The sequence below is a fragment of the Podarcis cretensis genome (genome assembly GCF_951804945.1).
Source record: "Podarcis cretensis genome assembly, chromosome: 15".
In the NCBI taxonomy this organism is placed as follows: domain Eukaryota; kingdom Metazoa; phylum Chordata; class Lepidosauria; order Squamata; family Lacertidae; genus Podarcis; species Podarcis cretensis.
In genome coordinates, this window is record NC_137185.1 from 12,232,934 (window position 1) to 12,257,810 (window position 24,877).

The 24,877-nt window shown below is 44.5% G+C and overlaps 1 protein-coding gene and 1 long non-coding RNA gene across 3 annotated transcripts; one reads left to right on the forward strand and one right to left on the reverse strand.

The window, feature by feature from the left end:
- On the forward strand, positions 1-23,890 carry LOC307204341. 2 transcript variants are annotated; one of them, XR_013833612.1, is made up of 6 exons: positions 1-247; positions 1,003-1,156; positions 9,736-9,827; positions 10,050-10,131; positions 22,421-22,500; positions 23,441-23,890. It is a non-coding gene; the product is annotated as an uncharacterized lncRNA (long non-coding RNA). The 2 variants fall into 2 exon arrangements; XR_013833613.1 differs by lacking the exons at positions 9,736-9,827; positions 10,050-10,131; positions 22,421-22,500; positions 23,441-23,890 and having other exon boundaries at positions 1,003-1,348.
- LOC307204253 (putative methyltransferase) lies at positions 2,522-10,731 on the reverse strand. Its single transcript, XM_079955853.1, has 6 exons — positions 10,514-10,731; positions 8,992-9,152; positions 7,663-7,876; positions 6,008-6,108; positions 4,029-4,166; positions 2,522-2,695 (listed from the first exon to the last, which is right to left on the reverse strand). Exons 1-6 carry the CDS (start codon positions 10,622-10,624, stop codon positions 2,611-2,613), a joined length of 810 nt encoding a protein of 269 aa, XP_079811979.1. The 5' UTR covers positions 10,625-10,731; the 3' UTR covers positions 2,522-2,610.
- Positions 23,891-24,877: the final 987 nt, after the last annotated feature.

Here is a 24,877-nt window from a genome sequence, read left to right on the forward strand (position 1 = left end):
TAGAAAAGCTTTTTTTTTTTTTCATGACAACGCGACGCCGTGTCTTTTCGCCCATAGAGACAAAAATAGTAGAGTAACACAAAAATCCAAAACGTCAGATCGTTCCTCCCCACCCTTCATTCTGAGGCTCAAAGACAGGTTGCCTCTAGAAAGCAATGGAGAAATTCAAAGTTTCAGCTGTAGCTGCCATTGGGCATCACCTCTTGTGAAAGAGGGAAACCGAAAAGTAGCTCTTTCCAATCTGAGTGTGCGTGTCTCTGTGTATGAAAAGTCGATTTTCTTGGGAGTTCAAACCTTTGAAAAGTGATGCGAAAAATGATATGCAGCCTCACAACTTTGAAAATCTTGGCAAATCTGAGCCTGCGTGACCATGTTTGTGGTTTTCTCCTTGCCCTCGTGTTCTTCCAATCTTGGCTTAAGGAAGTTGGGAGATCTTCCCTTGAAATGTGCAGTAGTTTGGTTTGGCACAGTAGAAATTCACTGGTGGGCAGTTGGTTCCATCCCACCCCCAGGGAGCTGTGGAGCTCAGTTCCATCCACTGAATTTGGGTTTATATCTTATGTATGATATACAGATATGACTGAAACTGGAGGAGGAGCTATGATGGACTCTCCACCATAGTGAGAATGCATGGCCTGTATACAGTTCCTCACAGAAGAGGACTTCCCGATAACACCGGGAACGGTTTTTTAACTGGCAATGCCACAAGTTTCCAGATTTCACAGAATTCCCCACCTTCATGACAGCTTCTTTTGCTGAACTGTCAAAGCCTTTTTTTCTGCAGTAGCTTGCTCTGGGAAATCAATGTTTCAACAAAGGAAAAGATCCCCGAGGTGATTCTGAAATCCTTTGCTTGTTTACTGGGGTCCACCTGTGAGGGAAATGGTTTTGCTGGTAATCCAAATGTGTCCGAATGTGCGCAAATATTCACAGCCTGTTGGGAGAAGTTGCGTGCTAGTTAATGGTTTGTTGCTGCTTACTGATCAGAAGTATTTCTTATAGGTTTCACAGAATCAGAACTGTGGAGTTGGAAGAGACCCCAAAAACAGACTAGAGACATCTCGTCAAAGCCTTCTGCCATGCAGGAATCGCAGCCAAAGAATTCCTGACCTCCATTAAAAAACCTCCAATGAAGAGGAGTCCACCACTTTCCAAGGTAGCCCATTCCACTGTCAAACAGCTTGTACCATCAGAAAGTTGTTCCTAATGTTTAGTCAGAATCTCCTTCCTTGTATATTGAATCCATTGGTTCAGGACCTATCCTATGGAGCAGTAGAAAACAAGCTTGCTCCTTTGTCCCTGTGACAGCCCTTCCTATATTTGAATATAACTACTGTGTCACCTCTGATTCTTCTTTTCTCCATGCTAAACATACTCAACTCCCTCAACCGTTCCTCATAAGGTTTTATTATCTCTCCCTTCCTGCCCCTCTTTTTTTGTTGTTACACCAAAATCCTAGGCTGCCCTGAAGCTTTAGCCACTCAGTCTGAGGCAAAAACCTCCTTTAACGGGGCAGTCTAGGCTCCTGGGACTAGGGTGAACCCCCACCCCAATTTCCCAGTCCCCATTTGCATAGGTTAAAAGTTTGGGAGTGCATTTTAAAGAACTTGGCAATCATGAAGCATCCATCCATTATTTAAAATGTCTGACATTTTATTATTTTTTTATATTTTGCTTGAAGCCACCCAGAGTAGCTGCTGCTGCTGCTGCTGCTTCCTCTTCTTCTTCTTCTTCTTCTCATTATCATCTGGGGTACATTTATGTTTGACAGGTGAGCCAGAATGGCCCAAATCATAGCATTTTAGTGAGTGTGTACTTTCTGGAGAGTAAAGGAAACGTGGCTGGGTCATAGCTGTCAACTTTTCCCTTTTCTTGCAAGGAATCCTATTCGGAATAAGGGAATTTCCCTTTAAAAAAGGGAAAGTTGACAGCTATGGGCTGGGTATCTAGAAGGAAAAGATTACAGTTGAATTTACCATCTGTGCCTTTGGGTCTTCATTCCCTCCTCTCCCTTTTCCTGAAAAAACCCATTCTCTCTTCCTTTTTCTCCCCTCATTTTGCTTATATCTCTTTGCCATTTTAAACTCATTCTTCTCCCTCCTCTTTGTCGCCTTGCCTGCATTCCTAATTTGAAATCCACATCTCTTGCCTTCAAATCATGCCTCTGGGCTGACCAGAAGTATCTGCTTTGTTCTTGTGGGAAATGGGATTCTGGGCTAAAGGGTTATTAGTTCCCATAGTAAGGGGCTTGTGGGTCCTCTGCTCAAGCTGATGTTGGGCTCCCACTCCCATTAGCCCCAGCCAGCCAGGGTTGATGGGAGTTGGAGGCCAAAAACATCTAGAGCAAATTCTTAGCTCAAGGTCACCCAGTGAACACCACAGATTTAAACCTGTGACATGGCCAATCCCATTGTTATACATCCAATTTTCTCTTCCCTTAAAAGTAATAAATTTAACATTGCTGCTGCTGATTCTGGTCCGCTGAGTGCATTTGACACCCTTTCCCCCACTCCTCTTGCGATTAAATGAGACATTTGTTTTTATTGGAAAATTTTCAAGAGTGCCCTGGCATTGTTTCCTCAGGAGGGTCATTCGTTAACTAGATCCAAGTCACTTATAACCCAGGACACAAACGTGCCGAGTGCAGAGCTCCAGCTTGGTCTCTCGAGACGAAACTCCCATCGTCTCCAGGATCCTGGAAAGGGAAGTTTAAAGAGGAAGCAGTCAGGGGTCAGCTGGAAGCACAATCCAAAAACACAAACTTATTTATTTTTTAAAATTAAATTTTTATTAAGTTTTGCACAAATATCGCCAATCAAACAATTTCCCAAATAACATATTTTCATCTTTTGGACTTCCCTCAGCTTCTCTGACAATCATCCGTATTTAAATTTTTATCTACGCATTCCCCAAATTTAGTATTGCCTTTTAAAATACCTTTACAAACATATTTACATTCTTGCAATATTCCTTATTTTTTCACAAAGCTTCTTTAAAACCCACTAGCGTTGTTTGCTTATCACATACACTCAAACAAACTTATTTTACCACTTTATAACCCGCTTCAGCACCTGAGGCCATCATGTACGATAAGAGAAAAAGGAGCTAAAATACAACTTCTAACAACAATAAAAACATTTCTACTGATGCACAGTTGTCTCCAAGCATAGCCACTCAGGTGCCTGAGTGCATTTTATATAAGCCGCATTTTTGTCTAACATTAGGGATGCTGCATGGGATGCGGGTGGCGCTGTGGGTTAAACCACAGAGCCTAGGGCTTGCCGATCAGAGGGTTGGCGGTTTGAATCCCCGCAACTGGGTGAGCTCCCGTTCCTCTGTCTCAGCTCCTGTCAACCTAGCAGTTCGAAAGCACGTCAAAGTGCAAGTAGATAAATAGGTAAGGTACGGTAAACCTCCAGCGGGAAGGTAAACAGCGTTTCCGTGCGCTGCTCTGGTTCGCCAGAAGCGGCTTAGTCATGCTGGCCACATGACCCGGAAGCTGTACGCCGGCTCCCTCGGCCAGTAAAGCGAGATGAGCGCCGCAACCCCAGAGTCGGTCACAACTGGACCTAATGGTCAGGGGTCCCTTTACCTTTACCTTTAGAGATGCTGTAGTATCACAGAGGTAGTAACTTTGTGATTAGTTACTGATAAAAGGGTAAAAGCAGCCAAACTGCTTTAAAGTGGCTGCCACAAAACCATGTGGCAATGAGTTCCAAACGTTCCCAAGACACCACAGGAAAAAAACATTTAGATATTATTTGCAAGGGCACACATGGACAAAGTTTTCAAAATAAAGGTGCCCGGGGGAGGGGGGGGGTCAACCTCATTTGGATGACACAGCCTCTTTCTTAAGATGCCTTAGCTATGATATAGAGATGGAATTAATATCTGAAATTTGGAAAGCTTTTTTTTAAAAAAAGACAGGTCCTTGGCCAAGAACAACCTGTAAGTTTCCATATGAATAAATATATACAAATAGAAAACAGTTAGGCATTACTTGGTTGAATACACCTTTCTTTCTTTACCTTTGTTCGGTGTTTTGGATGAGAGATTTTGCTGCCTCAGGCTGGGCTTTTAGAAAAATCTGGTATGGAGAGAATGACTGGATGTATCCCATCAGGTCAGCAACACTCATTGGCAGTTTATCATGAATTTCTGTGATCCTGAAAGAAACAGACACATTAGAGAAGAGAGCGGCTGTGTAGGAAATTCTGTTGACCGCGTCCAGCATCCAGAACAACAGAATGATCCTACCCCTGCTGAATCCAACAGTTCTTAGAGTTTTAATTTCTATTTCCCCTTCTGTAGTTCAGGTGTAGAAGTAGTTTTAAACTATTTAGAATACACTTTGGCACAAAAATGGTATATAAATTATTCATGCCATTAAGCATCGTAACAATAGTAATCTATTGCATTTTTATATTTTCTCTACATTTCTAAGCTAAAAAACATTCCAGCTATGTTACACACCACATTTCTGCTTTATCATTATTATTATTTTAATAATAATCACATTTTGTATATATTGAATTCAATTTTTTCAGATTAAGCCACTTAGGGGTTTTCGACTGAATAATAAGCAAACAAGATGAATTTTAACAGGGAGAAATGTAAAGTATTGTATTTGGGCAAAAAAAAAATGAGAGGCACAAAGACAAGATGGGTGACACCTGGCTTGAGAGCAGTACATGTGAAAAGGATCTAGGAGTCTTGGTTGACCACAAACTTGACATGAGCCAACAGTGCAACACGGCAGCTAAAAAAGCCAAGGCAATTCTGGGCTGCATCAATAGGAGTATAGCATCTATAGCATCAAGGGAAGTAATAGTGCCACTGTATTCTGCTCTGGTCAGACCTCACCTGGAGTACTGTGTCCAGTTCTGGGCACCACAGTTCAAGAAGGACACTGACAAACTGGAACGTGTCCAGAGGAGGGCAACCAAAATGGTCAAAGGCCTGGAAATGATGCCTTATGAGGAAGGGCTAAGGGAGCTGGGCATGTTTAGCCTGGAGAAGAGGAGGTTAAGGGGTGATATGATAGCCATGTTCAAATATATAAAAGGATGTCACATAGAGGAGGGAGAAAGGTTGTTTTCTGCTGCTCCAGAGAAGCGGACACGGAGCAATGGATCCAAACTACAAGAAAGAAGATTCCACCTAAACATTAGGAAGAACTTCCTGACAGTAAGAGCTGTTCGACAGTGGAATTTGCTGCCAAGGAGTGTGGTGGAGTCTCCTTCTTTGGAGGTCTTTAAGCAGAGGCTTGACACCATATGTCAGGAGTGCTCTGATGGTGTTTCCTGCTTGGCAGGGGGTTGGACTTGATGGCCCTTGTGGTCTCTTCCAACTCTATGATTCTAAGTAGTCTATATCTGTATCTATATCAAGATAGAGATAGTGCTTTTTTCTAAAAAAAAAATTTAGGGGTACTCTCATTTTGACTCAAGAAAACCACCATTTTATAGTTCAAATCAGGAAAAATAAATACAGCAAATGGACAAAAGTACAAAGATTTACAAAAAGTTTAGGGGTATGCATAACCCTGTGTTCCCCCAGAAAAAGCACTGGATCTATCATCTATCTATCTACACACATATGTTTAAAATAATAGTAAGATAAGAAATGGGAAGCCACCCAGAGAACTTGCATTATTGGCCAACATCTAGATAGGATAAATAAATATATCAGCATTGAGAAACCTCTGGTCCACCAGGCCTCTCCCATCATATCAGCCTACAGCACATGGTCTGTGTTGGAGGTGATGTACGTGTGTGTATAGATTTATGTTTGCATATGAGAAGGGGTGTAATGTAGGTGCAAAGGGGGAGGAGTAGGGGTGTGGGTGTGCCGAGGTCACAAGCAGCAATCCTATAGATCCATTTACCTGGGAGGAATCCCCGCTGAATTGCAACTGGACTTACTCCTGCCTAAACATGCCTAGGATTGCTGTTTCACAACAGCAAATAGCCGGGTTATTTCAGACAATCTGGTACAGTCCACTCACCTCTCCTTGTCCTGAAACGGCAGGGAATCAAATATTGCTTTGTAGTCGTCCGTAACAAATTTGATCTTTTCGTTTGAATATGGGAAAATCTGGCCTTGAACCTGTGAAGCCAAAAAGGAAAGCTGAAAGGTCCTGGGACAATCGCACACTGGGTATCGGCTAGTGAGCAACAACTCTTTTTTCTCTCTCCTTTAATGTGGCATCTCCCCAGGTGTAGATAACTTTCACGCTAAACTTCTGCTGCTGTTTTTTAAAGAGGCATAGCTCTGATTTGTATTTTTTCCATATTGAAATTGTCATTTTGATTTTGATTTTGTTAGTACGGCACAATATGGGGGTTCCATTCATTCCTATCATTGTTACAGTCTTCTCCAGGTGGGCTCTTTAATAACACAAAGAGCCCCCCTAAAGCTGAGCAATGGTCCATCTAGCCTCCCCACAATGTCCAATCAGATGCTTCTGGGAAGTCCACAAGGAGGGCTTGAAGGGAATAGTTCCTGCCCCATTGATGCTGGTATTTGGTGGCATAAGTTTACCTTCTAAGACCAACAGCCCTAATCTTAATTGACATATCCTCCTCCATGAAGTTGTTCTGTTTCATTACACATTCGGCTCCTACTTTTGACTGCCCCGAATCAACTTCCTATCCATTTTACTGCATAATTCCAAATTTTAGTATTCCAAGAAGCGGGGAGGGGGGGGAGGGAGAACTCTCTCCTCTCACCTCTCTCCGTCTCTTTCCCCACACTTTTAAGACCTCTACCACTTGGGTGTTCCTCCACCAAAGTCCCCAAACAGCTTTGCTCACTAAAGTGTGGAATAGTCCTAGTGATTCAGCCAGCCAGCCAGCCATGCTCTCTGCATTATACATTGGTACCTTGGGTTACATACGCTTCAGGTTACATACACTTCAGGTTACATACTATCCACTAACCCAGAAATATTACCTTGGGTTAAGAACTTTGCTTCAGGATAAGAACAGAAATCGTGCTCTGGCGGTGCAGCGGCAGCAGGAGGCCCCATTAGCTAAAGTGGTGCTTCAGGTTAAGAACAGTTTCAGGTTAAGAATGGACCTCCAGAACGAATTAAGTTCTTAACCCGAGGTACCACTGTACTCCATTTCAATGCCCCTCCCACCCAGTTTCCCACACAGCTCTTTATAAGTTCCCTCCCTCCTCACTTAGTTCCTCCCCCCCCCCACAATTTTTAAAATACTTCTGCAAAACTCGAGATTTTCTACAAGCTTGCTGATAACCTCCCTCTTGTGTGTGGGTGATGCTGTTCCAGCTACATAAACATTGGCTGGAAATAGAATAAATAATAAATAATAATAATAATAATAATAATAATAATAATAATAATATTTTATTTATATCCCACCCTCCCCAGCCGAAGCCAGGCTCAGAGCGGCTAACAACAGTAAAAGTAATACAGTTTACATAAAATCACAATCAATTAATTGAAATACATTCTAAAATCAATTCATTCTAAAATCAATTCAGAGTCAAATTAATGGCAACCATTGGGCTAGAGTTCTATGAGGCATAATCATGTTCGGAGCGCAGACCTCAACAGACTTTCTCCCAAGCCCTGCTCAGCCTTACATCCCTCCCACAATGATGGTTCCCTTAGGAAGACTGCACGATTGGTCTTACCTCCTGGAAGATTTCTGTGAGTTTTTCCGAACAGTCCTTGTAGTGCAACCGCATGTCAAGGGTGTTGGTACTCAAGGCCACACAGCCGGACGGCTTGAGAAGGCGGTCCACTTCCTTCATGAAGCGGGGAATGTCAAACCAGTGGGCAGCAGTGAAGGCCGTGAGGAGATCCACAGAGCGGTCCTCAAAGGGGAGCTCTTCTGCAGGGCACACACTGGGCAGGCGAAGGGCAAAATGACTGTTAACTGCTATGTCTCGCTCGCTCAGGTCATCAAAATGGCTGTGGGGGTTTGCGGCGTCTGCCTCCTAAACCACCTCGTCATGAATCCACAGCAAAAGCTCCGCTCTCTATGGCGGCTGCTCTGCCAGAGATGAGAAGCCACAAACGTTGGCTGGTCTTGGCAACCAGGCCAAATTTGTGCTCGCCACCAGGGTTCGAAATTAGCCAGGCATATATTGCACCTGGCTACTGGCCATTTGCGACCAAGTTTCGATGCCTGGGCACCAGGATGATATCTGACATCTCCACCCTCTGGCGGTGCATGCCTGGGGATCCTTGGACCTTGATTGTTTTCACACACTAATATCCTGCCCTATGGAATTCTATCCGTCATATTCTATCTGCACAATCAGAACGAATTTCAGGAGCTGAAATGCTTTCTCTGTGCAGCCTGAGCAGCAGCAGTGAACAACATTATAGTTTATTGTTGTTGCTTGTCTTCACTTACCCCACCCTTCCGCCCTGGTCATAGTTGTGAAGAATATTCTTACGGTTAGGGAAGTTTTAAATGTTTGGTTCTATTTTTAATATTCTGTTGGGAGCCACCCAGAGTGGCTGGGGAAACCCAGCCAGATGGGCAGGGTCTAAATAAATAAATAAATAAATAAATAAATAAATAAATAAAATAATTATACGTTATGCACGGTCCATGTCACCGTTAAGAAAAAGAGGCTGGAATATACATAGGCATTTCAGAGGATTCTAGCACTGCTGCTTCCCTTAACAAAAGCTTAAAATGACGTGAGGTAACAGAAGCATATATTCTGAGCCACAGAAAACAATAGAGCCACTTGATTCTCATATCTAGAGTCCAGAGTCCACTTCTGGGTGCTTTAAAGAGGAGAACTCACACAGTAAGGTGTGACCTTCCAATAAATATTTAAAATTGCTGATAAAAACAGTGAAAAGCAATTAAAAACATTGCATGCTGCACAGACCCAGAAATTGCTTTTCACTATTTTTTTCAGCAATTTTAAATATTTCTTGCAAACTACTTGGTCTAAACATCTTGTTAAATACACATGTGTGCCAAGTCTACCCTTACTTACAGGTAGGAGACATTTGGCGGGTGGGCAGTTCGCTTGGCCTCCTCGATCTGAGCTTCGCTTACGTCTGTCCCGACCACCTTCTCAAAACGCTTCGCCAGCAGGTGACTGCTCTGGCCTGTGCCACATCCCACGTCCACGGCCAGATGAAAGGAGGTCATCTTCTGAGGGAAGACAGCAGCACATATTGAGAAGCATAGCATCAATTCACTTACAAGGCCGCATCTTTCTCTATTCCAGATACCAGTTCTCACTCCCTAACAAATAGGCCGTAAACCAGCCATCACCTGGTACACACACCCTTCTCTGCCATTGGCCGGGCTACTGTGATGTCACAGAACATTCAAGGGCATTCCAATTGTCCTGGGGAAAGTCCCCTGCCCCTAGCAGCTCAGAATAGGTAAAGGATGGGGTTGTAAACCTCTTCGGTGAAAGAAAATGACAGGAGCCAGTGAGGACTACGCAGTAGGGGGCAATGTGGGATAAGATTCAAGCCCAGCTCTTCCTCTTGCAGTCAGACAAGAAGACTAGCCTCTTAGCTAGCAAATCTCCAAAAGTATTTTCACAACACCAGCAAGTTTAATCTTTGCCTGAAAAAATGGTTGGAACACATTGGCCTCTTTCATCTCACCAAATGCTTTTATTCACTATTTTTCTTTTCCAGTGACTAATATGCCTCACCCCTTTTAAACTTTGCAATGGGACTCTATCAATCTTTTACCCACCACAGCGTCTTCTTACGTTCAGGAAAGCGTGAAACCTTACAAAGGGAGGAAATTATTTGGAGCTTGGCTTTTTACTGTTTACTTAATGCTAAGAGCTCGGAGGCTCCGCCTAAGGTAAGAAAAATAATGTTTTGTTCTGGAATTAGAAAGAGAGCAAGAGACACTCTTTGAAAGGGTGTTTTGATATTTCATGTCTTACTATGTTTTCATTTATTGGAAGCCACCCAGAGTGGCTGGGGTAACCTAGTCAGATGGGCAGAATATAAATTTATTATTATTATTATTAGTTCCTTCCCTCCTGAAGACAACTCATATACAACTTTTATCTGTTAACAGCTGCAAGGCATGGACTCTTTGATTTTCAAGGATGTGTGTGTTTTGAGAAGAGGATCCTTAGTGTTTTCAGTTTCACAAAAAGGTACCCGATACCAACAGTCTTTCCCAGCCCTACCTGGCGACACTGGGGACTGAAGCTGGGACCTTATACTTCAGGCTTCCTCAACCTCAGCCCTCCAGATGTTTTTGGCCTACAACTCCCATGATCCCTAGCTAGCAGGACCAGGGGTCAGGGATGCTGGGAATTGTAGTCTCAAAACATCTGGAGGGCCGAGGTTGAGGAAGCCTGTTCTACATGCTAAGCAAGTACCCTCCCACTTAGCCAACCATCCTTCCTCGTGGCCCATCGAGCTCTCCTGCCAACACTGACCGGCAGCAGCTCTGCAGCCTCTCGGGCAGGAGGTGCTGCTTGATTGATTGATTGACTGCATGCCTGCTCTCTCCCGACGCCCCCTTTTTTTTACCTTTTTTTCCAGGTAGGAGAGGATCACACCTTGGAGGTTCTCCGGGGGTGGGAACCTGTATTTCTGGTAGACAGCAGCGTGATCTTTGGCCGCAAACAAATGAGCGGCCATCTCTCCCGGAGAGAAGCAGCTTTCTCGTCCGCTCTCTCGTTTTATTAATCCGCGAAGGGTGAGCTTCGCTCTTGCAAACTTTGGAACAGAAATCAGGGAAAAAAGCTGCTCTCCGCCCCCGCCCGCTTTGCAGGACGTTGTAAAAACCCGGAACAGAATTAACCGGAACGGACCCTTTACCAATAAAAGCGATTTAGGTCGCCCTAAGTGAAAGGTATTAGAGGAAAGGCACCCGGGGAAGAGTAGTTTAGAAAACGGCTTTTCAGCATGCCACGTTGGATGACGAAACGCGCGTGAGAGAGAAACAAAATTAAAAGGAAGGGAATGAATGAATGAATGAATGAATGAATGAGAGGCAGGGATGGAGAGAGAGATATGTGGAATTGCAGACAACTGGAAAGATGTGCAGCTGCTGCACTTGTTTATTGCACTTTATTCACCAAGGAACTCAATGTGTTATGCCTGGTTCTCCCTCTCTCCATTTTATCCTCACAACAACCCTGTGAGGTAGGGTTAGGCTTATGCCCCATCATTTAGTAAAAAACAAGCCAGCTCCCTCTCCAATGATCTCCGCAGGGGTGGCGGAGCGGGGGTCAAGTTGTTCCCCCTTCAATCATCTCCAGATTTTTATTTGTTTTTAACAGTAAGTTTCTCGCATTTAATAGATGCGAGGCAAAAATGTGCAGGGGGCTATTCTGCTCATTTGATTCAGTGAGAAACTTGCCTGCTCCCACTTTTCAGCTATGCACGATTATGTTTGGAATATTTACTTTGCAGGGGGTGGGGTGAAATCTTGCTCAGGCTCCTGCATCCTTCCATTCCTGGACTTACTGAGCCGGAGCGTAACAGCGATGATTGACAGGTGATTCCCACAGAGATGCAAAAAGAATAGAGTCACAATTCAGCTCCTTGCAGGCAAAAGTTCCTGGCTCCTTTTCAGTTTATTTTTGTGCCCTTCAGAACACAACACAAACACAACACATACATACACCCTCCCCAAATTCCCACACTTTCTTTCCAGCTACACAGTGAATAACAACGAAGCAATCGGTTTTTCCACAAGCAGCTTGTATGCCTTTTCTATGCCGGAGCGGTGCTTGATCAGCCAGCCTAACCCCGCCCTGATCTTGAGACCGCCAATTGAGGCGGGGCCTGTGTGTGATTGCTACAAGGTTTAACCAATCAGCGCTAGCCTGCATGGAAAACGGGGGTGGGTGGACTTTGCAATTGCACTAGCCAGTCAGTGCTGAGCATAGCAGGCTGGTTCTTGAAGATGGAGCATTAGGTCGCTGTGGAGCTCAGTTCACTTTGCAAATCTGCGCATCTGTTCCAAATCCAGAACCACATCCGCACCACGCCTTTAAAGCACTGTGATGCCCCTTTAAATTCTCCCACGGAATTCTGGGAGCTGTAGTTTGTTAAGGCTGCTGAGAATCGCAAGGAGAACTACAGTTTTCAGAATAGCTTAACAGTAAGTACCTATTTCCAGGGAACTCCGAGAATCGTACTTGTCCTTCTGAGGGAAGGGCCATAGCTCAGGGGACAGAGCATGTGCTTGGCATGCAGAAGGTCGCAGATGGCATGCAGAAGGTCGCTTGGCATGCAGAAGGTCGCTGTCTGAAACCCCAGAGTCGCTGCCATTCAGAGTAGACATGTTGTTGTTTAGTCGTGTCCGACTCTTCGTGACCCCATGGACCAGAGCACGCCAGGCACTCCTGTCTTCCACTGCCTCCCGCAGTTTGGTCAAACTCATGTTAGTAGCTTCGAGAACACTGTCCAACCATCTCATCCTCTGCCGTCCCCTTCTCCTTGTGCCCTCCATCTTTCCCAACATCAGGGTCTTTTCCAGGGAGTCTTCTCTTCTCATGAGGTGGCCAAAGTCTTGGAGCCTCAGCTTCAGGATCTGTCCTTCCAGTGAGCACTCAGGGCTGATTTCCTTCAGAATGGATAGGTTTGATCTTCTTGCAGTCCATGGGACTCTCAAGAGTCTCCTCCCCTTCATGGATCTCTTCCCCTCCTCCTCCCCTTCATGGATCACTGCCTTGCCGTGGCGAAGGGGCTTGAATAACTCAGAGAAGCTATGAACTATGCCAACCAGGGCACCCAAGATAGACAGTTCATAGTGGAGAGTTTTGACCAAACGTGATCCACCTTGTTATATATTACTTACGTGGATTCAACAACTGAACAAGGAGACACCAAGTCAGGAATCTAGATTTCCTCTTTATTGGTACGCGTTTGCAAAGGCGGGCCCTCCGCTCCGAATTGGTGCGAAGAGCCCCGAGCATACTCCAGCACAAACATTTATACCCTATAGCTGCCGCCCCTCGTTAGAGGCTTGGCTTACAATCTACCTAGCATCATTAGACACCGCACTAATACAATAGCCAGTCTACACTCTCTATTCTAACTCTGCCCTTTTATGGAATTACTCATTACTTCCCTATTCTACCTATTACTTCCCTATTCTACCTAGCCGACGTGGCATTCACACACCCACATCCCCTTGTACAAATTACTGAATTCGACACACTCTATTTTCTATTCTCACAATCCCCCCTCTTTTTGTATCTTGTCTCGAATTCACATAAAAGTTCATGGGCCACATTTTCTCCTTCATCCTCTTGTTGTATTATGTGCTATGTACCCCTGTCGAGTCTGAGCCATGGAAAACATTTTTTTCTCTATCTGTTCCTTTGCTGGCAGTTCCTCCCTTATATCCATATACATATATGCTAGAGGTGATAGGTCCTACTGCCAGGGGTTCATAACACTCCGTTTTGTTTCCCTTTACTTTACATCTATTATTTTGTGTCTGGTTGTGGATGCAAGGCTCTATATATTGGATGCATTCCGGGGCTACATTATAATACATCAATGTTTGTGTAATTTTCCTCCCAGTTCTCGTGATTTTAATACACTCGGTACATGAACCTGAGTCCTTATATTCTCCCCCTATGACTATGCATCCTATCATTATACCCAGAATCTGCCAATTAATTTTCATATTCGGGATCTAGACGGGCTAATGCTTGCTTCACCGTTGGGGTTTCTTTTAATAGGCACGTTATCCGTCCTCCCTCTTCTACCTCACAGAACTCTAGTATAATCTCCTCAATGCATATAAGATTACACTTTTCTGTGCAATGTACACATAGCACACACCCCTCGCAATGACTACAGCAACAGCATTCAAATAAACATTTACAATCACAATAAAAACACATCACTCTTGTGATGCTTGTTTATCCTTGGTTCCTGATTTGGTAAGTCTTATTTTTAGCGGATTATCCGGACTGGTTGTCACCGCCCAATCCTCCGTTGGAGCTCTTTTCACCCGATGATAATGGGTCCATCCATGCTCTCTGGTCCGTACTGCTGATTCAGTAGTGAGCAGGACCTGGTATGGGCCTTCCCAAGTCGGGTTGAGCTTCTCCGTCCGCCACGCTTTTATCAGGACCAAATCTCCAGGCTGAAAGGTATGCTGTTGCTCCAATAGCGGGGGCCGCTGTGCTAATATGCCTTGCCTATGAAAAGACAATAAAGACTGGGACAGTGTATGCAGATATTTTCTGATGAATTGATCCCTAAATTCCACCTGAGGAGTTCCTACAACCGCCAAGTAGGGATGACCCATCATCATTTCAAAAGGCGATAGACCCGTGTCTTTTCGTGGGGCCACCCTCATTCTTAACAACGCCAGCGGGAGGTTTTTCGTCCAAGGTAGCCCATTTTCCAAATACAATTTAGTTAAATGTTTCTTTATCTCTCCATTTGCCCGTTCCACTTTCCCACTGCTCTCAGGGTGCCACGGTGTATGAAGGTCCCATTTGATTCCTATTGCTTTCATCACCTCTTACATGGCTTTTTGTATAAAATGTGTCCCTCTATCAGAATCTATTGCTTCTATTATCCCGTAGCGAGGGAGAAGGTGTTCTAAAATTGCTTTGCTGACCACTTGGGCCGTTGCTCTCCTGCTAGGAAAAGCCTCAACCCACCCGGTCAGATGATCTTTAAAAACCAACAAATATTTTTGCCCCCCTCTTTCTGGCAATTCAGTAAAATCTACCTGTACCCGTTGAAACGGCCATACCGCTAAGGGTCTTCCTCCTCTCTCTACTTTCTTGGCCCGAGCCTTATTGACTTTTTGACACAATAGGCATTTCCATGCGATGGCGTGCGCCATTGGCCACATATCCTTACTCCAATATAGGGGTTTTATCAAATTTATCATCCCTTCTGTACCGAAATGACTTCCCTCATGCACTTTCTCCAATAAATTTAACATAACCAATTTTGGGAGCACTGTCTGTCCTTCAGGAGTCTCCCAATTATTTCCCTTTTTCTTCCATCCCTCTTTTTCCATATATTCCTTCTCTTTTGGACTAAATATCAGGTGTTCCAGGTCCTGGTTCTCTACTACAGGCACTCGCAAGGTGCATTGCCTAATTATTTCCTTTTTTATTTCACCCTCCGCCGCTTCCCGCGCTCGGTGATCCGCCCATGCATTTCCTCGTTGCTCTGGGCTATGTCCTTTGGTATGGGCCAGAATATGTACAATACTGATCTTATGCGGCCCCATCAAAGCTTCCAATAATCGTTCAAGCAAAGCTACATGTTCTATTTGCTTTCCATCTGCCTTTATAAATCCCCTCTCTTTCCATGTCCTTCCAAAAGTATGTACCACTCCCCATGCATATCTTGAATCCGTCCAAATCGTCACATCCAACCCCCTGGCTAATTCCAATGCCCGGGCTAATGCCATTACCTCACATTTCTGGGCCGACCAAGTGCTAGGGAGTGCACCACTTTCTATGGTTTCTCCATCTTCTCGCACTATCGCATATCCCGATCTTCTCCTCCCCTCCTTAACATAGCTTGATCCATCTACAAACCATCTTTCACCCTCATTCAGAGGCTCTTCCCTCAAATCTTCCCGGACCTTGGGCATCAATTCTATGTCTTTGAGACAATCATGTTCCTCAGGTTCCCATTCCTGTCGCTCGCCTCTCAGAAACTCTGCTGGGTTTAAATTTCTGTCGGTTCCAATAGTTATATCAGAACCTGTCCTGAGTATACCTTCATATTGTACCAAACGCCTGTCTGTCATCCAGGCGGGCGCAGCCCCTGTCATTACTGCGCCGATCTGGTGAGGACTGTGCACTATCAGAGCCCCTCCAAAAGTCAATTTTCGACTTTCTAAAACGAGCTCTGCCGCAGCGGCCACGGCTTGAATACATGCTGGCCACCCTCTGACCACTGGTTCCAAGGTAGAACTTAGATAGGCCACTGGCTGATATCGCCCTCCCCTCTTTTGAGCCAGAACTCCTACTGCCGTCTGGGCAGCCACTGTTACGTATAAGTGGAAGGGTAATTGCAAATTTGGCAAAGCCAGAGCGGGGCTGGCTATTAAAGTTTTCTTAATCTCCTCCCATCTAATCCGATCCTCCTCATCTGATTCCACCTTTTTTTTCTTTTAAGGGAAATTGTTTAAAAGGCGGGGGATCTGGTCCGAAAAATGTTACTCGGGACCAAACCTCTATATAAGGTTTCTCTTTTTCCTTTTTGGTCTTCACTAGATACAGTTTCATCTGTTTTATCCAATATGGATCTGTTTCCCCATCTGGCCTCCACCGGGACTCCCCTTCTGGACCTATGGGATACTCTGGCCAGGTTACCCTACATAATTTAATCATTACTGTCTTCAATAATCCTTGACTATAGGGCTTAATCTCCTTTTCGTCCCATTCTAGTAGGACTTGTCCCAGGGGACTATTTGGATCTATTGGATCCCTGTCCTCAATCCTTGGCCCCCTTTTACATTTACTCTGTCCTTTGCCCATCCTCAAATTAGATATGTCTCTTGCAACTCTCGTTCACACAATTACGCGGAATCGCCTGGCCGCTCCCCTCGCGGGAATACGGAACCGCAAGCTAATCCTCTCGCTGGGTCCTGGTCCCCAGTCCACACTCACGCGTCCGTTCGGAACCTCTCTTTCGCACTGAGACCACTCATACACCCATCCCTTCCCGGGATTTATTTATATACTCACCCCTCTCAGTCTAGCGCCTCCTTCTCGGTCGGCTGGTAAACTGGCAGGCGTCCCTGCGGGGCGATGCAGTCCCTGACTGCAACACTTCTCAACACTATCCTGTTCGATGCTCTGAGTTGGTGTTCCGTTTTTTAAGCCCTCGGGATCCGTCGCTACCGGGGTCTGAATAGCGGATCTCTCCGAAAAGACCGGAGTGCCGGCTGATCCCCTTCCAATACCCCGATACGCAGATCGTCGAGGGCCCCACGTTGGGCGCCAAAATTGTTATATATTACTTACGTGGATTCAACAACTGAACAAGGAGACACCAAGTCAGGAATCTAGATTTCCTCTTTATTGGTACGCGTTTGCAAAGGCGGGCCCTCCGCTCCGAATTGGTGCGAAGAGCCCCGAGCATACTCCAGCACAAACATTTATACCCTATAGCTGCCGCCCCTCGTTAGAGGCTTGGCTTACAATCTACCTAGCATCATTAGACACCGCACTAATACAATAGCCAGTCTACACTCTCTATTCTAACTCTGCCCTTTTATGGAATTACTCATTACTTCCCTATTCTACCTATTACTTCCCTATTCTACCTAGCCGACGTGGCATTCACACACCCACATCCCCTTGTACAAATTACTGAATTCGACACACTCTATTTTCTATTCTCACAACCTGGAGGAGGAACCGGCAAGCCACTCCAGTATCCCTGCCAAGAAACTCCATGGACAAAGTCAGAGTAGACAATACTGAGCTAAATGGCCTGATGTTCTGAGTTGGCAAAACAGCTTCCTATAAGTATTCTCCTGACTTTTTCCAAACCACAGAAAATCTGACTTAAAAAAAAAAGAGCCACAGGTGTAGCTTAACAGGTTCCATTATCTTTTCCCAAGAGGCATGCATGCTGCTTTTGAGGAGTATTGCTGCATTTTCAGGAGACTGAGTCTGCCACCAGCCATGCTAATGAGGGGACTGTCAGACTGCTGGACTTTAACTCCCATTATTCCTGCTGATGGGCCAGACTGGCTGGGGCTGATGGGAGCTGTAGTCCAACAACACCTGGAGGGCCACAGGGTTGCTACGCACAGAGTGTTTGAGGACCGGGACATTTGAAGGGAAACCAAAATGCTTGTTTACAAAGCTATGTGTACTACCAACCTTACCGTATGCTTGTGAAACATGGACCACTTACAAACGCCATCTCCAGCTTTTTGAAAGATTCTATCAGCGGTGTCTCCGAAAAATCTTACACATCACTTGGGAAGAAGGCAAACTAATATCAGTGTACTGGATGAAGCCAAGATCACCAGTGTTGAAGCAATGGTTCTTCAACATCAACTTCATTGGACTGGTCATGTAGTGTGGATAGCTGATTATCGTCTTCCAAAGCAACTACTCTATTCCGAACTTAAAAATGGAAAGTGTAATGTTGGTGGTCAACAAAAGAGGTTTAAAGACTATCTCAAGGCAAATCTTGAAAAATGTAGTATAAACACCAACAACTGGGAAACACTGGCCTGCGAGCACTCCAAGTGGAGAACAGCCTTTGCAAAAGGTGTCATGGACTTTGAAGACACTTGAACTCAGAACTCAAGGAAGAAACGTGCTCAGAGGAAGGCATGCTTGGCAAATCCACACTGTGATCAACTCCTGACCGGGAACCAATGTCCCCATTGTGGAAGGACATGTGGATCCAGAATTGGCCTCCAGAGTCAGTTATGGACTCATTGTTAATACCGTGTTTATGGAAGATAATCTTACTCGGCTATGAGTGGTCGCCAAAGAAGAACAACGCACAACCTAATAATTTTCATTATTAAGCTTTCCAGTCAGTGCCATTTTAACTGCTATTTTAAATTAATATTTGGGAGAGGAGGTTGCCTTGGTGCATGAATGGGATTAGTGCATGAACGGAAAGGTATCTCTGTGCAGCCTTCAGTTCGTGTATATGCATTTTTCTTAGAACTGAACCTCTGCGTAATATTCAGTTCAGTTCTATGGTTTTATTCATGTAGAAATTTACAGGCTAGTTTTGGCCAAACAGACCTCACCAAAACAACGAACAACCATTTTATTTTATTTTTAAACAATTAAAATAATGTACTATAGTTGAAAATGAGCAGAACACAGTCAACATAAAACCAGCAGCCGTGGGCACACAAATTAAGCAATATTGAGGGCCTGCTCTCATCGGCCTCCAGAGGGAAGGAAATGACTCGCTGGACCTTCTGAGAGAAGGAGTTCCAGATTCTGGGCTCCACCACAGAGAAGGCCCTGAGTTGTGTGCATTTGCTAGATGAGCAGCAGTCAAATCTTCCAGCCAGTGACCTGGATTTTTATATATATATTCAGAAAGCTAGGTCCTGTGTGTGTATGTGTACACACACACACACACCTGTATATATTTGGGACCTAGCTTTCTGAATTTCAGATGATAATTTCATCTATATACCACAGCTAAGGCACCTGAGCTATATAAGAAAGTGTCATACAGACAAGGTCGATCCCCCTGGCACCTTTCCTTTGAGAATGGAGTTTCACCCCAATAAGTGTTTCCTCTGAGGCTATGGTGACCTTTGGAACTCATTGCCACAGGATTTTGTGTTGGCCACTTGAAAACAATTTAGCCACCGTTATCAATTTATGATCCATAATGAACCTGGCACCCAAGCCATGCCTCTCACTGGCCCTTCTTTGCACCCACCTTGAGTGTTTTTTGCCAGGGTGAAATGTGTCCTTCATCTCTGATAATACATCTAAAATGTGGCAAGCCAGCTTTAAATCCATATTCTCTTGCACATGGACTTATATTACCCTACTTTATATTTTTCTATTCTTACTCTTTTCTTGTAGACTTCCTTCTTCCTCAAAGCGGGTCTATTTTCCTTTTTGTTATACTGTTTCTTTCTCGTTTCATTATTTCTACCCTTCTACATCTACAGAAATGGAGGCAGTGAGAGATTTTACTTTCTTGGGCTCCATGATCACTGCAGATGGTGACAGCAGCCACGAAATTAAAAGACGCCTGCTTCTTGGGAGAAAAGCAATGACAAACCTAGACAGCATCTTAAAAAGTAGAGACATAACCTTGCCAACAAAGTAGTGATGTATGGAAGTGAGAGCTGGACCATAAAGAAGGCTGATCGCCGAAGAATTGATGCTTTTGAATTATGGTGCTGGAGAGAGTCCCATGGACTGCAAAAAGATCAAATCTATCCATTCTGAAGGAAATCAGCCCTGAGTGCTCACTGGAAGGACAGATCCTGAAGCTGAGGCTCCAATACTTTGGCCACCTCATGAGAAGAGAAGACTCCCTGGAAAAGACCCTGATGTTGGGAAAGATGGAGGGCACAAGGAGAAGGGGACGACAGAGGACGAGGTGGTTGGACAGTGTTCTCGAAGCTACTAACATGAGTTTGACCAAACTGCGGGAGGCAGTGGAAGACAGGAGTGCCTGGCGTGCTCTGGTCCATGGGGTCACGAAGAGTCGGACACGACTAAACGACTAAGCAACAACACATCTACAGTGGTACCTCGGGTTAAGTACTTAATTCGTTCTGGAGGTCCATACTTAACCTGAAACTGTTCTTAACCTGAAGCACCACTTTAGCTAATGGGGCCTCCTGCTGCCACCGCGCCGCCGGAGCACGATTTCTGTTCTCATCCTGAAGCAAAGTTCTTAACCTGAAGCACTATTTCTGGGTTAGTGGAGTCTGTAACCTGAAGCGTATGTAACCTGAGTGTTATGTAGTGAAGTTTCACCCTGGGCCAGCAGGGGGATACTGTATATAGTTTTCACTCAGGTCTGTAGATAGTTTTCACTCAGGTCCACGTCAGTTATTTTGGGCGGGAAACTCTGGGTTGTTGTTGCTACAATGTTGACAGCCGGCTGCCTATAAAAGCAGGCCGGCTGAGCTGTTTGCTGTTCAGTTCTGTCCAGCTTGCAAGTAAAGAGCTGCTCTGGAGAAATCGCTGTGTCGTCTGCTATGTTCGCCCACAACTTAACACTGAGGTACCACTGTACTGTACTTATAGTCCACTGTATTTCTTCCCAATTTTAAGCTGGCAGTGTCCTCACTCCTCCCCCTCCCCAATGTTCCAGGGGTTGTTGATTAACCTGTCCACAGATCTCATTTTGAGCTTGAAATAAACAGCAGGTTGCAGAAATCCGATCCCACCATGGAGGAGAAAAGGAGGCGAGGCAGGCGAGGGGCTTTGCGTGACTCATTAGGGAGGTCATGTTGTTAGAACACAGAGTCCATTCAGCATTTTAGCAGGGTATTTGCTCTCCTGGGCCTTTTAATATTTAAGATGTAATGTATTTTGGTTTCTAGAATGAGCATGTTTACACACACACACCATTGAGTTTCAGTGTAGTTTTATTGATCGTGTGGCTTTGTGCTGGCTTTACACTATTTTTTTGTGCCTCTGCAGCTTCTGTATTGATTGTTTTAAGGATATACGATATTTTTTCCGTGTATAAGACTATATTTTTTCCTTATTTTTTCAAGTTTAAAATTGGGGGGGGGGGGTCATCTTATACACAGATAGTTCATATGGGGGATTTCTTTATTTGGGGTCCAAAAAATAGAGGTTGTGTTATACACAAAAATTACGGTGTGTGTGTGTGTGTGTATCTCCTTTCCAAATAAAAAAAAAGTCCAGGAAGACTTGCCTATTAAAATAAAGTGTACTTCAACTGTAACAGAATAAATTAGCGTGCATGCACAAAGACACACACAAACACATCTTGCAGCTTCCAAAGAATAATTGGTGCTGATAAGGCCAAGGTTGGAGGTTCAGTCCCCATATGGCCCAGCTGCATATTCCTGCATTGCAGGGGTTAGGCTAGATGATCCTCAGGATCCCTTCCAACGCTATGATTCTATTATTCTAATTCATGTATAAAACATAGCTCATTTAAAACTTGTGGAAAACATCTGAAGGCAGCCCTGTTCAGGGAAGGTTCTTAACGTCTGACATTTTATTATTTTGTATATAGTGGTACCTCGGGTTAAGAACTTAATTCGTTCTGGAGGTCCGTTCTTAACCTGAAACTGTTCTTAACCTGAGGTACCACTTTAGCTAATGGGGCCTCCTGCTGCTGCCGCGCCACCGGAGCGTGATTTCTGTTCTCATCCTGAAGCAAAGTTCTTAACCCAAGGCACTATTTTTGGGTTAGCGGAGTCTGTAAACTGAAGCGTCTGTAACCTGAGGTACCACTGTATTTTGCTGGAAGCCGCACAGAGTGGCTGGGGAAACCCACCCAGATGGACGGGGCATAAATGTTGTTGTTGTTGTTGTTGTTGTTGTTGTTGTTGTTGTTGTTGTTAAAAATGAATGCTCTCTCCACATCTGAATGGCAATGCCTCTTCAAAAGCTACTTATCACAGAGAGTTGTGTATATGTATCTTGGTGCTTTTAATTTGTGAACAACCTCAGGAGACATAGTTAACGGGGGAGGGGGTGTTATATAAATGCCATAAATAAATTTGTTGTGCTTGTGTGTGTGTGCGCGCGTGTGTGTGTGCGCGCACACAGTTTAAATCCCTGGAGCAGGAGGAGAAAGCTTGCTCTCCCCCCCCCCCAGATGGAAATCTCTCCCCATAAAGAGAACACATTGCAAAGTGATGTTGGTGCCCTTCCTTAGGCACCCTTGCAGTTTAACACATGGTTTGCCCTTAAGCGCCAGAATTCCCAAAAAGTGTATTCTGCACATGCTCAGATGTAGCCTCTCTCTCTCTCCTTACCCCAGGGGCAGAGAAGACTCTTCATGGCAAAGAATTCTGGGGCTCATCCATTCTCAAGTTCAACCTCAAACTGGGAGAAGAAATGGTAAGATAGTCACGGGAAGGAACTTGCGGGATGAAAGTATCCTTTTTCTGTTCTTTTTTAAACTTCCCAAATATAGCCTTGTTAGCTGCCCTCTGTTCATCCTGCTGTTGATCGCTCTCCTCCTGCTTTTAGGGATTTAAACTGCACAGATTAAGCCATCATCCCTCCGATGTTCCTATGTGCGCTCTCTCTCTCTCTCTCTCTGCAAGGGCATATCTAATAAAAAGAAGAGAGGCTGTTCAAAAATTCACTTTAATAAGCAGTGCGGTGGGTCTCTGAACAGTCATCTCCCAACTGATGCACATTTTACCTGGTACATGAAATTGCTGTTCATCATCACAGTGGCAGAGGTCTGGGACATGATGTACGCAGGTTTCATGCAGGCAGCATGGACTAAGGCGGTTACAGCACTGTTTCCACAAAATGCTCTTTGCTTGCTCATGTACTCATTTTAAATCTTTTGTGGGGCCTACTTTGACAAATGCTCTCAGAAGAGTTACGTTAAAAATGCTCTTTAAACAACTAAAGAGCATAAGACAAAACATCCAGGATTTGCCAGCCTCTGCACACACCTTGCTAGCTGGGCTAGCAAGGCGCATTGTCTGGGGAGATTCTCAAGAGCCACATAGGGATGGCTAGAGGGCCACATTCAGAGAATCAGAGAATCGTAAAGTTGGAAGGGACCCCGAGGAACATCTAGCCCAACCCCCTGCAATGCAGGAATATGCAGCTGTCCCATACGGGGTTCGAACCTGCAACCTTGGTGTTATCCAGCATCACACTCTAACCAGCTGAGGACCCAGCTACACACATCAATTATATCGTTTTAACTGTGTTATAAACATGTGACTCCAGATGGCACTGCAGAGCAGTGATCCATCACCAAGGGGATTTTGCATGCATTGAGAGCTTTTATAGCGGGTTTTTTTAATCAGTGTAGATCCAACCTGAGTCCTTGGGCCTGAGGCTTCACATCCCTAGGCTAGATAGTAAGCAACCCTTGTAACACCATGAGCCATGTATCACCATGAATGAACAGTGAAAAGGACATCTGGATTCCACCAGCCTCTCTTCTAACTAGGGATGGACAAATCTGCCAATTTCAGTTCTCTCAGCTTCTCTTATTTCCAAGTCTTCAGTTCTTCACATTTCTGCTACACTTGGTTCTTGTTTAAACATGTTTTTGTGTGCAATTTTGCCCAATACACACACTTTTGCAAGGCAGTTTTCCTTCTTTGTGTGGGATAACCAGCCTCATATAACTGGCAGCCTGATATCTAATTAATGCAGGAAGGGGTTCATGCCATAGAGTAAGCCAGTTTTTTTTTTCCTGGGGGATGCGCAGGGGTACGCATACCCCTAAACATTTTGTGAATCTACGTTTGGTCTCATTGAGGGGCAGTATTTCAATATGAGTAGGAAAATGAGAGTATCCCTAAACATACATACATACATACATACATACATACATTTAAATAATTAATTAATTAATTAATTAATTAATTAATTAATTAAAGCACTGGAGTAAGCTGTCCTGTCAGGTTTAGCGAGAATCAGCTCAGACTGCATGGTTCTCACAAGCCACTATTGAGCTCCTATGTCAATAACTGAAGAACTTTCACCCCTGTAACAAAGCCACATTTTACTGCCTGTGCAACTTTTTCTGAATGCTGTATGGAAAAGCACATCACTCTGACCTTTGGTGAGTTTGTAAGTAAACCATTTTCAACTTACCAAATGTGAGTTCTTTTCCTATGCTGGAGGAAGAGGCAAAATTTGAAGGGCATAGTTTAAAGGTCTAACAACCTATATTTCCACGCTTTACTTTGCTGAATGTTTCGTGGCTTTAAATATCTGCTGGGGTCCTCTCACCAAACAGTACTTGCTCCAGACTTGGATCTTGGCATTCAGGAATTTTCCTTTTTATATACCTATTATTTTTTCCTTCAACCGACTCTCTGTATGTTAGCTTCACTGGTATATGCCTTTTCATGCGCAATTCACCCCCTATTTAGAACATGTTAGGTGGCTGCAGAGCTGCTTTGCGAGATTTGCAGAAGTGCAGATTTTGGGGGGCTGCGTGCATTTGGTGGGCTTGCCTTTAAATGCTGACTTAATCCCATTTCTCCCCCCTGCCTGCTGCTAACACTAGTATAGTATTTAGGGGGGGGCACCCTCTCTTGCTTTTTCTGCTAAGGCCCTGAGTGCTACTGATGTGAGTCACAGAAGACAGCAGGTGAGCAGAAGCCTATGTGAAAATACTCACCCTGCCCTAAATCAAATCCCTCAACAAATGGTGGAGGGGTCCTCCCTCCCTCTTCCAGTTTCTGCTTCATTCTCCAGGCTCCTCTGTTCCCTTTCGCGACCTCCTCTTTCG